The sequence below is a fragment of the Pezoporus flaviventris genome, unplaced genomic scaffold (genome assembly GCF_033815535.1).
Source record: "Pezoporus flaviventris isolate CSIRO_AGI_PZ_B2104156 unplaced genomic scaffold, CSIRO_AGI_Pfla_v1 ptg000030l, whole genome shotgun sequence".
NCBI classification, from domain to species: Eukaryota; Metazoa; Chordata; class Aves; order Psittaciformes; family Psittacidae; genus Pezoporus; species Pezoporus flaviventris.
Window position 1 is genome coordinate 12,806,296 of NW_026892578.1, and position 16,572 is coordinate 12,822,867.

Sequence of the window (16,572 nt, forward strand, 5' to 3'; positions counted from 1 at the left end):
TACCCATTTTATTTTGTTATGGCTTTGGGGAAGGAAGAGAGTGTTGCATGCAGAATTCAGTGTTGATTAAAAAGCACTAACATTTGGCTGAACAAAACCCAATTTAGCCCCCTGGGCCTGTCTGACCCACTAACCGCTGCTTCCTAACTATTCTGTTCTGAGAAAGTTTGCCTGAAAAATGCAGAGTTTGCAGAGGAAAAAAAAAAAAACAAACCAAAAAACAAACCAAAAAGAAGAAACCCAACACTTACGTCAGTTTTGCAACATTTCCTTAATGACATTACTGTGAAAATCCCCATTCTCTCAGCCTCAAATTTATTGTTTTTAAATTAAACATTTGTAACAAAGACATAACAACTGAGGGAGCCTCTTTAGTGTCCGAACAGGATATGCACAGAAGTGTCAGACACATGTATTACATTGCTCAAATGCTGACAATAAATTTATAGCAAGATCTTGTCTCCCTATAGGGAGAAGATGGGGAAAGAAGCACAGAGTTTTTTGAGAATTTAAAATGCACTGGAACGTGCAATTTAAAATGCTATGGAACGACACTTTTCTTCCAGGCAGTCTAAGCCTATCGAAATAGGTATCACAAACCAAAATAAGAAAAATTATCCCCATTTTGTTTCCACAGCTTTCTTTCAGATATGCTGGGTCAGAGCAATCCCAGGCACAGCTACAGGTTGGGCAGAGAAGAGATCCAGAGCAGCCCTGCAGAGAAAAACTTGGGGGTGTTGGCTGAGGAGAAAATGAACATGAGCAAGCAGTGCGCGCTTGCAGCCCAGAAAGCCAACTGTATCCTGGGCTGCATCAAAAGGAGTGTGACCAGCAGGTCGAAGGAGGTGATCCTGCCCCTCTGCTCTGCTCTTGTGAGACCTCACTTGGAGTATTGTGTGCAGTTCTGGTGTCCTCAACATGAAAAGGACATGGAACTGTTGGAACAAGTCCAGAGAAGGGCCACGAGGATGATCAGGAGACTGGAGCACCTCCTGTATGAAGACAGGCTGAGGAAGTTGGGGCTGTTCGGCCTGGAGAAGAGAAGGCTGCGTGGAAACCTCATAGCAGCCTTCCAGTACCTGAAGGGGGCCTATACGGATGCTGGAGAGGGACTCTTCATTAGGGACTGTACTGATAGGACAAGGGGTAACGGGTTAAAACTTAAACAGGGGAAGTTTAGATTGGATATAAGGAGGAAATTCTTTACTGTTAGGGTGGTGAGGCACTGGAATGGGCTGCCCAGGGAGGTTGTGAATGCTCCATCCCTGGCAGTGTTCAAGACCAGGTTGGACGAGGCCTTGGGTGATATGGTTTAGTGTGAGGTGTCTCTGACCATGGCAGGGGGGTTGGAACTAGATGATCTTAAGGTCCTTTCCAACCCTAACTATTCTATGATTCTATGCCTCCTTAAAACATATGTCTTTGATATGTGTTGTAGGCTCAGGGTTTGCTTAGGGCTCATGCTTTCCTATAGGTCTGCAACAGTAAACCCTATACAAAACATAAGAGTGTAAAAAGCAGAGGCAGGTAGCATGGAACACATTCAGCTATTTTTTTTCACAAAGGCAAGAGCAAAGGTACTAATATCATGCACGAAGAGAGGCATGCTATCTCCACTTGAACTGCCCCTTGCAGTATCAGCACTGAGTTTATCAAGATCTGGGGCCAAACTTAAATCACAATTCTAAAGCATGCATGAAGAACTGCATCTTTCATTATGAAAAAGAAGAAAAAGAAAAAGGAAGTAGATTTCCATTCAATATCCATTTATCATCACAAAAGGGGGAAAATTTGAAATAAGTACCAGCCACTAAGTGCTCAGAAACCAAACAGTAAACAAAAGACTCCAATAGCCGGTCGTGATTTTTTTTCCATCATTCAAGCAGGAACCAAGAGCAAAGATTTTTTTAGTGCTTAAGAACAGATGCCTGCAGCTCTCTGAAGGACACTTCCACCTCCTGCACAAAAAGCAGAGACAGCAGAGACTCTGTCCAAAGAGCATGAAAAATCTTACAGGTAGTAGAGATTAATAATATCTTGCAAAAGTATGATTGTTAAAAAGGAAGAAGGTACTGTCATGTGTAGAGATGATCAATACAATCATTTTACAGGCATAAAGAAAATTATATTTAGTTAGCTCTAATTTCCTGGACTTTCCAAAGATAAATTAGAACTTCAGAAGAAGAAACATGGAAAATCAGCACAGAACCAAAACACAGCCCGTCTGTACAACTCAAAGAATCACAGAATGGTTTGGCTTGGAAGGGATCTTAAAGATCATCTAGTTCCAACTCCCCTGCCATGGGCAGAGACACCCTCCACTAGACCAGGCAACTCATACATTTGCTTTCCTTTCCAATCGCTCCCAAGCTGAGCGGATGTTGAATACAAGCCTTCAAACTAAGGTTTGGTTTCATTTCACAGCAGAGATAACTCTTTCAGAGAGGAAAAAAAAACAAAATATAAAACAAGCCAAAACAACAAACAGCCTTCTACAGCGCTTATTTCAAATTTCTTTTGTTTCCAAAAAGATGTTTCAATTTCTTATGAAAGGCCTTTCTAGTATAAGTTTCCTGTTTCTTGAGTTAAATCCTTCTTGGATTAAAAGAATAAAATCCTACTGCTTTTTGTTCTTCTGCCAGCATCAGAACATAGTAAAAACAAATAACAGTGAAACCAGTATTTGCTCTATCACCACAGGTTACAAACACGGTAGGCCTTACCAACACCACTGTACCGCAGATCAAGGCAGGGGCATCTGGGCATCCAGGAACTATATTGGAGAAGAACTTGGGAAACCATACCAGCAGCTCCCAGTGGATCCTGTCTGAAAAATGCTTTAGAAAACAAATAGCACAGCTGTAATATGAGAGACTTTGAAACTAGTGTTCCATAGCCGTGACCTGGTAACAAGACTTGATGCAAAATGCTTCTTTTCAGAAAAGCTTTATTACATATTTTTTAATGAAAACCCATGTTTCACAGTTTGCTGTCACCACAAAGAGGGCTTAAAGATACTCTTTCAAGTCGTGTCATCTACACATAAAGAAAAAAACATATCATCTAGCTCATGTGAAAGAAAAGCATAAGCATGGGTCTCTGAGCCCTCAAACTGACAGAGCTGTCACAGACTGAGATTAAAACTCTTTGTACTCTTGCTTTTTCCCCAAATTTCCCACACATACATACAAAAGGCAATGCCCTTGAACCCCAAAGGACTTAAATTTCATGCAGTAACTCCAAGCAGTCCAATTTTGTTAACTGTTTCAGATGCCCATAAGAAGTACAGCATTCAGCACAGTTATGCAAGCCATAAAGTTGCCTATTCACTCCCCTTTTTCTGCTCCCATAGTTCTGGCTTTCTGAGGATGAGCTAACATGAGACCCTGTCAGCCATTAGCAAGCTGTACAGTGGGCATCGCATCCTGGACAGGGTTCCACTGAGGCTTATGATACATTTAGCCAAGTCCTTGTCTTCTCCACAGAAATGAAGGGTCTCATCTAAACAGATACTATCCCAGTAAATGTTACTGAGGTGATGGAGTAGCAGGGGAATGAACAGCATGGAAGTCAGGGAAAGATTTAGCAAAGCTGAGTACTACTAGAGTTAATAATCATGCCCTAATTCAAATCAGGCTCTTCTAAAGCAGTTCAGGTAAATTTTAATTACTGCACAGGTTTTTTTTTTCTTGGCATAAGGCAAAAGAGTTCACATCAGAATCACAGCAACCACTTGGGAGGCAGGAAGCCACTGTGCTTACCCTATGAGTATCATGACCTGAATTTATTAGTATGTAGTGCTGCACATTTCCTTAAATCATCTCCAGTGCGTACATTCCTGGTCTCGCATCCAGGCTCACCATAGCTATGAGGGAAACAAAAGAAGGTGGTGAAGCTTGCTGGGACTGCTGCCCTGCCTCTTCCACGTGCCTCCACAGAGGCACAACTGCCAAGGCTAATATTTGGGAAGGTATTTCCTCATGCAAACTCCTACCATGCTGCAGGTAAGCCCACACACAGCTTCATGAGAAGAGGCAACAGGAGAAGGAGAACTCAAGCAAAGATGAAAATTAAAAAGTGTGCATGCTAGTGTGCGAGAGGGTGAGCCAATAGCCAATTCAAGGCCATGTGAAAAGAGGCTAGTTTAGGTTACTGTATGGACGCCAATAGGAAAGAAGCTGTACAGCTCAGACAAAGCACTACCAGACATCCACACTGAGCAACTTTTGTCCTACTGCGTGCAGAAGCATTGTGATCACCCTATGATGCAAAGCCACCTAGTCCACAGGGCTTATCAGAAATGTGTGTTAGCAATGTACACAAACCCAAGGAAGACCTTTACATGTAATGTTACTGCGAAGTCTGAAAAAAGTCTTTTCCATTGCATTGCATTAACAAACAAGAAAGCTTGCCTTGTTTCACGCTAAGCCCTGAAAGGCTATACAAGCATCAGCCTCTAAACCCCTAGCAGAAAGGATCACAGATGATGAAGTCATGCCTTACAATCTGTCCTGCAGCCACAAAAGCCCTGGTCATGGTGTTCTCCCACGCAAGGGACATTGGCAGTGGGTACACAGCTAAGAAGAGCTGTAATCCTGCTCTCCCCTTCTCAAGCTTCATGTTTTGTATCATTAAGTTCAGTGCTTAAGAGAAACACAGCTGTCCTGGCAGGTCACACGCAAGGAAGAAAGGCATTTTCTGAGATAAGTGCAAAAGCTCCTTAAAAGTCATGATGACCTAGGGGAAGGATTTTAAATTAATTGTTAGTATCACAGTACATCCTGAGTGCTGCGGGAGGCCTGGGATGTAGATTCTCAATGGGGTGCTCTTCCCAGCTGTCCCCTTCAGGACAAAGCAGAGAGGCAGCAGATGCCAAGCCTGGAGGCTTTAAGCATCACAGCTCCACCATATCTGCCATCAAAGACCAAAGGCTCTTGCTGCAAGTTCACTGGAATATTACCTGGCAATGTGCACTTGCAGCCCAGAATGCCATCCATATCTTGGGCAGCACCTAAAGAAGTGTGGCAAGGAGGTCAAGGGAGGTGATTCTTCCCCTCTGCGCTGCTCTTCTAAGACTCCACCTGGAGTACTGCATTCAGCTCTGGGGTCCCCCAACATAAGAAGGATGTTGATCTGTTGGAGCAAATTCAGAGTCCATGAAGATGATCAAAGGTCTTGAGCACCTCTCCTATGGAGACAGGCTGAGAGAGCTGGGCTTGTTCAGCCTGGGAAAGGCTCAAGGGAGACCTAGCAGGCTAATACCTAAAGGGGACTACAGAAAAGCTGGAGAGGGATGTTTTTACAAGGGCATATAGGAACAGGACAAGGGAGAATAGTTTTAAACTGAAACGGCATAGATTCAGATCAGATACAAGGAAGAAGTTATTTTCTGTGAGGGTGCTGAGGCACTGGCTCAGGTTGCCCAAAGCAGCTGTGATTGCCCCACCCCTGGCAGTGTTCAAGGCCAGGTTGGATAGGGCTTTGAGCAGCCTGGTCTACTGGAAGGTGTCCCTGCCTATGGCAGTGGGGTTGAGATGATATGATCTTTGAGGTCCCTTCCAATCCAAACCATGTTATGATTCTAAGATTTCTCTCCTGTGTTTAAACTTGGGTAAGGAGAAGAAATATCTTTCCATAGAGATCTGATAATAATATGCAAATACAAGGCACAAGTGTTGGAGCAATGAAGCATATGCAACTAAAAGCTTGACATATTTTCTGAGTAAGGCAATAGAAAATACTTTATTTACAAGGTACAGAAGCTAACATAAGGAACATTTCACACATGCAGAAGAAGACAGACTACTGACCATGTGGGAAGTGGGCACAGTAGTCACGCTCACAAACTTGAAGGTATAAGGCATGCTTCCCTCCTACTAATCTTACCATCCTCTTCCCTAAAAACCAAAGGGTTAGGGATCAAATATTTTATTATTTTTATTTACAGAATTACAGTAGATGAAATGTAAGCAGGCATGATGGCATATTTTGATCTATAAACCTGCCTTATACCATGAGAAAGAGGAAGGAATGCTTTGAGAAGTCATGTTTAGGCTGGATAAGAGCTTCTCGCCATCTATGTCTTCTTACGAAGGCCATATAAGACTCTCCTCAGAAGTCCTGCACAGGCACCCATTTAGCATGCCAGAACCAGTTCATCAACTAAGTGCATTTTGTAATGGGAAGAAGTAGCTACTGTCAATTGTAACTATGCTGCTATTTTCATGCACTTTTTCTCCTTGTGTTCTTGTAAGAACAGCTAAAAGATTCAGCGTGCAGTAATTTAACAGTTATACATCAGCTTTTAACAGCAGCCAAGACATTCCCATTAGCCTCAGCAAGAACATTCACTATTTCACATGTGCAGTGCCTTTCTATTACTGTGGAAAGAGAAAACCAAGCCCCCAAACTTCCTCCAGTAAAGAACTTAATTCTGCTTTAAGAGAGTGTCTCCTGATTTTCTGTGTATTTTAAAACTGTTTCTCCAAAAGTACCCACTGTTTTCAATCTCTTAGGAGGGGTGCCTTACTTTGAAATGGACAGAAACTAGCAGCTATCATTCTATGGAAAACATACCTGCAAGTACCCAAGTGCACCATCGGGTAGTGTCATAGCCGTACTCACCTACCACGTGTAAAACCCATGCATGCAAAATGAACAAGTGCTCCTTCCTGGTCACCATTTGAGGGAGAATGGCTTCAATGCAGGCTCAAATGCCAACAGGAAGAAGAGGTACAAGGAATAATTGGCCCTCACACACACCCCTTTCCCACAAAACCTGGTAGAAAACAGCCTGGAAGGAGGACAAGACAAGGTTCAACTATGAAGATCCAGCACTTTCCCTTTGTAAGGGTGATGGAAAGAGCCTAAATTATGTCTGGGATGCACTGGTGAGCTGACCATAATGAGGAAAACATCCAGCAGTTTTTGTGACAACGGCCATAGAAAACCTTAAAAAAAAAAGAAATCCAGAAACAAAGATTTACAAAAAAAAAAAAAAAAAAAGAACTAACATTTTAATGAAATCTGCAGATTGGTTAAGGCTAAAATCATTTGAATCTTGACTCATGCTGCTACCTCATTTGTGCTTTGTTTCAGTTCCACCCACTCCCCACATACCCACCTTCAGTCCAGCACAGCTACTTTACATTAGTGTTTTCAAGAGTTTGTTTACTCCTTCCTGGCTCTTTTCTGCCTCCCAGAGGTTTCCACTGAGGAATAAGAGGAATTTAATACGTGGCAGATTACAACAATTTGTCAAACACGGTCTTGCAAGCATGTAAGTGGCAGGTAAGATGAAAAAAACTGAGAACCCCAGGAGGAGGTTAAAGATTAAGTATCTATTCTATGCTTCTCATAGCTCAAGTTTGTGGAGAAAAATAGGTATTTTCAAACTGTTTGAGAACAATATCAAGAGAGAAACTAAAAATTACGGGCCATTAAAAAGCAAAATTACTTAACTGGCTATTTTTCATTCCATGTCATTAAGTTTCCAGACATTATCTGAAATGGGGGATTTTCATCAGGCAATTATCAGGCATAAGAAATTGCCACTTTAATTTCAGCATGGACTGGGAGAATGAAGTGAAGGTATACATTCTTTAACAGATATAATTACTAATATGGGCTATACCAGTCACACATATTAAAGCCCCCTCTGCACTGCATTCCTTGTATTTGCTTACGTAAAACTGGCTCAGGGAAACAGCTATCAGCTTTAGTACCTAGTAACTTCACTGTCTGGGGAGCAGGCAATAATAGATGATGAACCAGATTCTGTTGCATTCCCCTGACATGGTATGACAAATATCTCAGAGATTTCAAGGCTTTTGTAGCAGAGCCCATCACAGAGCCCAAGCAGATGTTGTATGAAGTGTTATTGTTCATTACACCTTGCAACTCGTGGGCTCTTGACAGATGTGCTGGAGCAGATCCCTGTGCTTGCACCAAGAGTTCTCAGCTCCAAATACTCCCATTAGTCATCTCTTTCCTCCTCTCTTCTTTTTTTTTTTTAATACATGCCTAAGCAGCTCAAGAAAAGCATTTAATTTCCCACAAGGGAAGCTGCATGTGGCAACCTTACTTTCAGCTGTGTGCTTCACAAATACAACTCATTTTACACTTTTGTTTGGGAAAGTAGGTGACATTTATGTCAACAGGGTTCTGGTAACAAAAGCCTAAGTTTACATACAAAAAGCAATTGTTTAAAACCTTCCAGAAGTCATTCCTTCAAAAGAAACCCGAAATAAGATACAAAAAACACAACCAAGAAGAAAATGACAATTACTTTAGTAGAGAAGTTAGGAGAAAGTACTGAAGATCCAGCCAGAGCTCTGCACTAATTCAGACTTGCATAATGTTTGTCAACAGTGAGTGCCCAATTCTGACAGAGGTTCCTAGAACCTTGAACTTTAGAAGCTCTGAAAAGAGATCTTAAGTTGAGGAAAGCACTCTCATGTCATGAAACATTCATGTCCCATCAGAAACCAAACCACATATAAACCCAATGAGTTAAAAAAAAAAACCAACAAAAAAGCAAACAGTGGGGAATTTCTCTTAAAGTGATCCTAAGATGCAACAGCAGCTCTTCTGCCAAGCAGGCTCACAAAGGGTGCAGGCAAGAGACTGCAGGCAGCCAACGCTCACCTTCACCCAGCAGCTTCACTGATGCACACTCAGCATTTAGGAATTTCAGGAAATTATGAATTTCCTAGCATGCAAGCTGACAAAAACACAGACTAAAATGTAAAGCAAAAACCAGACATCAGAGAACCCCAGTTAGCTGTGCCTTGCTGGCAACAGGAATCAGATTCCTCTTAAGTTAGCTCCATGGCTCCAGCTCAACAAAACCACCAGTAAGCCCAAATGTATGTTTCCAATATTAAGAAAACCAGCTCACTACTCAAAACATAATCCTCCTCTGGCCGGGCTCCCATCATTTACTCTGGTGTTTGGATCTCCCAGCCAGCTGTGTTGTTACCACAAGGTGTCCTTTCTGCCTGTCACTCCACAAAGCAGCACCTGGAAGGCAAGCCAGCTGCTTCCTCACTCCTGAGCCACCAACAGAGCAAGTTTTGCCCTGTTTGCCTTCAGGGAAATCCCACTCTCTGATTTATGCATGGCTTAGACTGGGGCAATTCTTGTATTTTCTTCATTGACACTGACACAATGTATACAAAGACAGTGTTTTAAGGCTGCAATATGCAATGATAACTCTGTGCAATTAATAAAACATTAAAAAAAGCCATCACAAATTCTGAAGGAGTACCATATGCTGGATACTCCAAATCAGTTCATAACTTCAGTCTTCTTCATGACCCAGGTCCCAGCTATATTTGAACAATGGTCCTTTTCTACATTTTTCTCCCCAGGCAAAAAAAACAAAATGGAACCAAACATTAAGTGCAAACACATTCCTGAAAATCAGCTTTTGTACGTATAACTTTAGGCTGAAATTCACGAGTGTCACATCCACTAAACTATCAAAGCATTAAAACACACACAAAACTGACGCATAGCAACACACCAAGGTTTATATCACTCAATAGCTCTGTCAGGGACATCTTTCTATTAATGAAACATAAGCTCCATTCACATTTTGAAACTACTGCTAGTGAAACAGCTCCAAAAACAGGGAGAACAAAAGATTTCAAATTCTCATAGTTCTTTGTGTTGTTTGTAAATGGTTCCCAAGCCACAACTCCACATGCAAGCTTTGAGCCTAAAACCCAAGAGACAAATAATTACAGAGACAGAGACTGACAAAGAACCAAGACAGACCAACAGTAGAAAGTAACAAACAGCTGAGGACTCAGTGGAACAGGATGCTATGTGTTTGTTACACTGAATGGTGAAATCTTCTCCCCTGTTGTTTACAGGGGAGGGATGACATGGAATTTTGACAGGCACAGCCATCCCAAGTTGTCAGAAGTTCACACCTGCCCACAGAAGAAAAGTTGTGAGAAGATCAGGAGACTTTGATTCCTCCCCCAGTACTGTCATGCTGAGTTCACTTCCTCTGGGACATAGGCTATGTTAAATACAACCTGGAAGAAGACACCTTACAAGACGGATGTGATGGACAAGAGCCACCATGGATATGTTTCATCCTTTGGCCGTTTTGGGTATTAACCCACAAACCCTCCCAGCCCTGGCTTCTGCATCTGGACAGAGCCTCACAGGCTCAGCTGAGACCTATTAGTTTAATACAACATTCTTTGATGTCCCACATGGAGACTGAACTATCTTTCCTTACATTTGCTCACCACAACTCAAACCCAGAGGCACTCACACCCAAACAGATTTTAAAGAACCAGACAGAAGAACAAAAAGGATTTTGATTTCCCTGGACAGCTCAAATCAATCCAGCCACAAGTACCCTGGAGAACAACCCCCAGACGTGCCACAGTGTACCCCGATCAGCCTGGCACTCCAGCGAGATGCCATGTGTTCCATCAGGAGCAAGCTTTGACTTCACACTTCAGGGTAAAAAGCATCTATATTAAAAGCACACTATAAGCAAATACATACATCTTCTGCAGTGGTGCCATGAAGAGTTCAGGTTTTTTTTTGCAGGTGGACCTGAGCAACTCACAGGCAAGCTGCTTCTGTGGCGCTGTAAAAGCTCTCAATCCCCCTGCGGGAGCAGCCCAAGGAGCTACTCAGAGGAGCAAGGTGATGTGCCGCCCTAGGGGATACGTTCACTGGGACCAGATACGTACATGTGTGTCTGAGGAGGGGTGAAGGGAACACACAGCTGGGATGCACATGGGGGAGGTCAAAAAGAAAAGAAATCCAAGAGTTTCAGTGGGAAGAACGCCCATCCTGTGGAGTGTGGTAATGTAACAAGCCACAGCAGTGCCCTCTGCAAATGATCTACCCCAGTGAAATTTCATTGGATTCAATGCTCTTGCACTTCTAGAGATACAACAGTGCATTTACATCCAAATACCAACAGTGAAAATACATTATGTGCAGTGATTCTGCGTCTCACTGTACCAGCTGTATATCTCAGGGAAAACAAAATCCTCGCTACAAGAACACACACCACTCAGGGACAACGAATATAAAAAGATACCAAGAAGTGGGCTTCACTGGGTTAATTTTCAATTTATTTTAACCTTATAATGAAATAGACTTCAGCTTTTTTTAGAGTAATGACTTCAGATATCACTAAATAGTGCTCAGAGAAGTTGTAGATGCCCCATCTCTGAGTACTCCATCCTTGAAGGAGTTCTAGGTCAGGCTGGACAGGGCTTTGAGCAAGTGAAAAAGTGTCCCTGTCCATGGCAGGGGGGTTGGACTAGATGACCTTTAAAGATCTTTTCCAACCCAAACCATTCTGTGAGGAGAGACCTTTTAGCAGGGCCTGTTGCAATAGGGATAATGGTTTAAAACTAAAAGATGGAAGATTCAGGTTGGATGTGAGGAAAATATTCTTTCCAGTGAGAGTGGTAAAATACTGGAACAGGTTGCCCAGAGACGTGGTGAATGTGTCATCCCTGGAGACATTCAAGGCCAGGCTGCATGTGTTTCTGGACAACCTGATCTAGTTGAAGATGTCCTTACTCTTCACAGAGGGGCTGGACCCTTGAAGGTCCCTTCCAACCCAAACTGTTCTATGATTCTGTTCTGTGATTAGATAGCGTTAATCTTGAAAAAAAAGGCTATAGAAAAATGCTGTATATAAACAAATAAATGATGCTTGCAACATGACAACTGCTGGAATCACAACACATGGAAGCAAATATGAAAAAAAAATAAGAAAAGGTCCTTGGCTTCAGAAAAGTAATTCAAGTTCTTTAAACACTGAAAGTGACCTGAAGATTTCAACTGGTTTAAGAAATTCTAGAAACACTCTGAAAAGACAAATAATCAGGCACTGCCAGACTTCAGCCCTCCCAGGGATGTATTCAATAATCCAGTATGTTTTTCTAAAATGTAACATTTCAAAATCTATCAGATGTATCATAATTCACACATGGGACTGCAGCTTTCTTGTATTACTGAACCACTTGTTTAAAAAGAGAGCTAGAGAGAGAATTCATAAATATGGTGAAAACACAAATTGTTTAGGATACTGGGAAATATGTGAAATGCACATTTTCTCCTCCACACCTTTCTTGGACACAAAGGATTACAGTGGGAAGGCAAAATAAAGTACTTTTTAATAGCCTAAGCAGGTGTTGTGGAGATAGAGGAAAGGCAGCAGTATAAAATTTTATATTTCACAGGTTTTAAGGGAAGATAAACTTAGTATTAGTTTCCTTTTTTTGTAGAAATGAGGTTAAACATATTTAAGAGGTACACGACTGAACAGAATATGGACTACACCACTTGGCAATTGAAATCCAGCCACCCTTAATGACGGATACTAATCAGATTTTACTATTACTGTGACACACAAAAGACTTCAGCTCCTGCCTGAACAAAGTGTATAGCTGAATAGAAAGAAAAGAGGACTGATTTTCTTTCAGGCTTTGCCCCCAGTGGTTTGTAAGAAGAAAGCCTGGTTTAGGGAATATTTAAACTTACTTTGGACACCCTTCACATAAAAGCAAGGACTGTTTCTACAGGTGTAGAAGCCCCTAAAGTGGAGCTCCTGAGGTTACTGCCTGCAAGGAAGGGATGGTTCATTCTGGGATGGAGCAGCAAATACTGTTGGGGGATCTGGATGTGCTGCAGAAGGTGTTAAGGACAGGTGACACCCCTGGGAACTCCTGTGTCTGCAGGCTCCATTAGGCAGCATTTCCTGCACAGGGACTCAGAGAGATGGGATGCAAACCCACATGAAGACAGGCATCATACCATCCCCTGTTTGCACACAGTGTTCTCCCCTGTATCTCTTTTAAAAAAAAAACAACCAACCAAAACACAATATATGTACATACCCTGCTCCAACCACTTTTCTTATTTGAAAGCAACTGTTTGGAGAGTACAAAAAGAAAAGGCGCAAACTGATGAAAACACACAGTTTCCAAGAAATTACACTGTATGATGCTTGTGAAACTTTTTAGAAATAAAAACCTTTTGCATTTTCTGTTCATTTTATAATACAACAGTCCCACATTCCCCCCACTTCCTTGATAAGACGCTATATTTGGGAGAGTGCGTGCCACGATGTAAGACACCAACAGGTGGGTTTTCTTGCCCTGCACTGGTCATTACTAACGCCCTTCCAGCCAATGCTGACCCTGATTAGTGTTGACTTTCAGAAGCACTGAAGGCCAAAAGCCCAATGAATATCAGTGGCCACAGTGGGCTCTTACCATCTCCAAAAGGAAAAAAAAAAAGAAAAAATCAGCCTCAGCAAGCCAGTCCTACAAAGAAGTTTTGTGCAAGCAAGGACAATTCAAATTGTCCTGATGACAGTCAGTCAAATACATCCTTGCTATTGAATCAGGAAGCTCAATATAGTACTGGGCTCCAAACAAGTCCTGGTTAGATGGTCACATTGGCCTCAGCCTACCTAATGCCAAGACAGCAGTTATACAATAGCATAAACAAAACATCGTATTCATGAAGGACTGGATCCACAGCTGACAAAGGCTTCTTTTTGCGCCTTTTGAAGTACTTCATCTGAAATTTGTGCTAGAAGTCCCCTCTCCTGACTGACCATGCCATCACTGCCCAGCCAGCCACTGCTTGATCATCCAACAATGTTTCTAAGCAAAGAAGTCAAGAGACATTGGAGTTTTGCGCTGTCGCTGTTATGAGGGAAACGTTTAAGAAATGTTTTCTTCTCTCCACTCCCCTTTTCCCAACTGCTACATTCGGGACAAGACATTCTATACCAACACAAAACATGCATTTCACACACTTGCACAACCTGCAAGACTAACTTTAGTGGTTTTCTAAGACTTTAGGACTAAAATAAAGATTTGCTTCTCCTCAGGATGAATCCCTCACGAAGATTTAAAACAACTTTTTGATATTAAACCCCTAGCAGCTTGATTTTCTGAAGAAATAGCAGTTTTATAGACTTAGCAGCAAAGACACTTAAGAACAATTTTATATGTGTTATCTAATAAATTTTATCCCTCCCCAAGACACAGTAATCCAATGAATAAACTTCTTTTAATAATACTAAAAAACATTCCTTTCTATCTTTCACTCTTCCGTCCCATTCCAACATTTATTTGACACCAACCTACGGTAATACAGTAAAAGTAGTAAGCGGATACTAAGATACAGACATGGAAGAGGCTGTCAACATCACTGTTTAATATCAAAAGTTCACATAGGGAAAGCGCTGTCTAAAAGGTGTCAGAATATGCACACAAAATACAAGCTTTTTCGTGCCAGTAATGCAGCTGGCTTGCTCATTTCAGCCTTCAGAGCTGCAGAGGCAGCAGGAATCAGTACTTCAACATGCATTGAAAGGGGTGTTGTAAACTTCAAAGAACTTAGTAAAAAAGCTGTAATACTACAGGAGTCTGATCTTCACTAAACTAGGGAACAAACCAGTTAATAATCATTTAGAAATTCAGGAATTAAGTGAAGCGGATTAATTTAACAAAGTAGCAACCATAGGAATTCTGTCAGCTTCCTTTAGTTTTTGCTGAGTAATTAATATTTTTTTTTTCTTCTTAATTAAAACCAGAGACAGCGCCAGCATCAGTATGTGCATGTTAACACACAGGCATGCACTGATGGCTCTGCTTTAGCAGCTGCAACCTCTAAGCAATGACACACCACCGGCAAACTGGACCAAAGATACAGTTGCGTTTTTCTTTTTTCCCAAATTTCATAACTTTCATTACTGCTTAATTAATTTGGATGTACTGTTGGTTGAAAGGACAGCTCGCAGGAAGCAGCCCATGCCTGAAAGGATGAGAACGCTGAACGTGTGTGTTGAATATCGAGTGACCCATGTGCAGGATGAGTCCTTTCCTAGCCAGGGCCCCATTTCTGCTCGCGTTAGCACACTCACACACCCGCTATCCTCCCTATAAGTTGTGGAACAGAAGCCGCCAATTCTCATCGATGCCCAACTCTCTCCACTGCGAAGACCCAAGGCTAGAGGGAAAAGCGCACCGCGTTACCCCAATGTCTCCAACGCTCAGGGCACAACAAGCGCCCTCAACCCTTCCCCATCCCGAAAAGGCACGTCTACTCTCCGCCCTGCCCCCGAGGTGATCCCTGCTCCCACCGGCCACACTGCACCCCACGGCAAAGCTGAGCACCCCCAGAGGACTGAGAGGGACCCCGCTCCGCGCCTCGCCCGAGGGGAAGCAGTGAACAGACCGAGTCATTACCCGAGACCCGAGGCTGCCCTGCTACTCTTCGGCCCGGCCTCTGCGGCTGCCCCTGCCTCAGGCGTGCGGCGCAGACCCCCGCCTCAGCGCCGGCAGGACCGGGTAAGAAGGCACACTCCGGGCCGGCTGCGGACAACCGCCTCCAAGAAACTATCTCTCCGGGATCCTGTAGTACCGCCACTAACAGTAATTGATTTTTAAAGGAGAGAGCGCTCTGCAGCTCGCGTGGTCCCGCTGCCTCGCCGGCCAGGAGCCCTCCGAGCCCCGCTGTGGCAACGGCGCGGCCCGAACGGGATGGAGCGGAGGCCGCCCCCAGCCCGCTCTGCCGGGGCGCTCAACAGGCTGCCTCCCCACGGCAAGAGGCCGGGCTGGGGCTGCCACCACTCCCAGGGCTGCCCAGCACCTGCCCCTGCTCCTACCCCGCGGTCCCAGACTGGGGGCTCCCCGCAGCCCCTCTCGCTTACCCATAGCCGGCTCTGGTCGCCCGGGCGATGCGGGGGAAACAGGGCAAGGACTCGCTCTACCGTGCCTCGCTGGACTGCGCTAGGCTGGGCGGGAGGCGCACACTGGCGGGCTCCGCTCGCCTCCGGCGGCTGCGGCGCGGAAAGAAGGGAGGGGAGGGGACAGCCCCGCCTGCCTGCTCCGCCCTGGGGGAGCCCGAGACGGCCCGGCCCGGCCCGGCCCGGAGAAGGGTAGAGTGGTGAAGCGCCGCCCGGCGGCCTGGCGCGGCACGCAGGCGGTGCTCCTCCCGCCCGGACCCTGCTGCCGGGGTGTCCCTGAAGCTGGGGCTTGCTTTCGTATGGTGCCCCCGGTTTCTTCCAGCGTTTTACCGTTCGCCCTCAGGAGGCTTCCAGGAAGGAGCCCCTGGGGCCAGGCTGGTTCCCTGCTCCTCTACGTTTCAGGCTCTTGCCCAGGAAATGGGGCTAAGGGCACCCTTGACCTTCAGAGGCATCTTCTTCTTGATGTTCCTCCACTGCAAGGGCACAATGTGCGCAAAAATAACATTACTTCATTAATATCTATATGCGTGTTCAGCAACGTGATTCTTATCTTCACTGCCTCTTCTGAACCTATGAATGCTGTTGTATGGCATTATATAGCACTGCGGTAGCTGCCACCCAAGTGATGTTGCTACCACCCAAGTGATGTTCCTGCCACACAACCCTGCCTTCCTGTGCTTGCAGTGACTTTTTAATTTCTTTAAGCACTGTGAGAAATGTATCTTAGCTTTTGGGGAAACCAAATTGAAGGGGATCCAAAAGTAACACGCCAAATAGCTTGGGGGTCTATGAGCGACTTCTCCCCTGAGAGCTTA

General features: G+C 44.0%; 1 protein-coding gene across 2 annotated transcripts in view; it reads right to left on the bottom strand.

Moving 5' to 3' along the window:
- The window catches only part of GPM6B (glycoprotein M6B), a 109,286-nt gene extending 93,408 nt beyond the window's left edge, over positions 1-15,878 (bottom strand). Inside the window, exon 1 of one of the 2 annotated variants that reach the window (XM_061459949.1) lies at positions 15,722-15,878. In XM_061459949.1, coding sequence (XP_061315933.1) covers positions 15,722-15,725 — 4 coding nt within the window. In that variant the 5' untranslated portion in view covers positions 15,726-15,878. The remainder of the gene's footprint in view (positions 1-15,721) is intronic. The other variant, XM_061459946.1, reaches the window with a different exon arrangement.
- Positions 15,879-16,572: the final 694 nt, after the last annotated feature.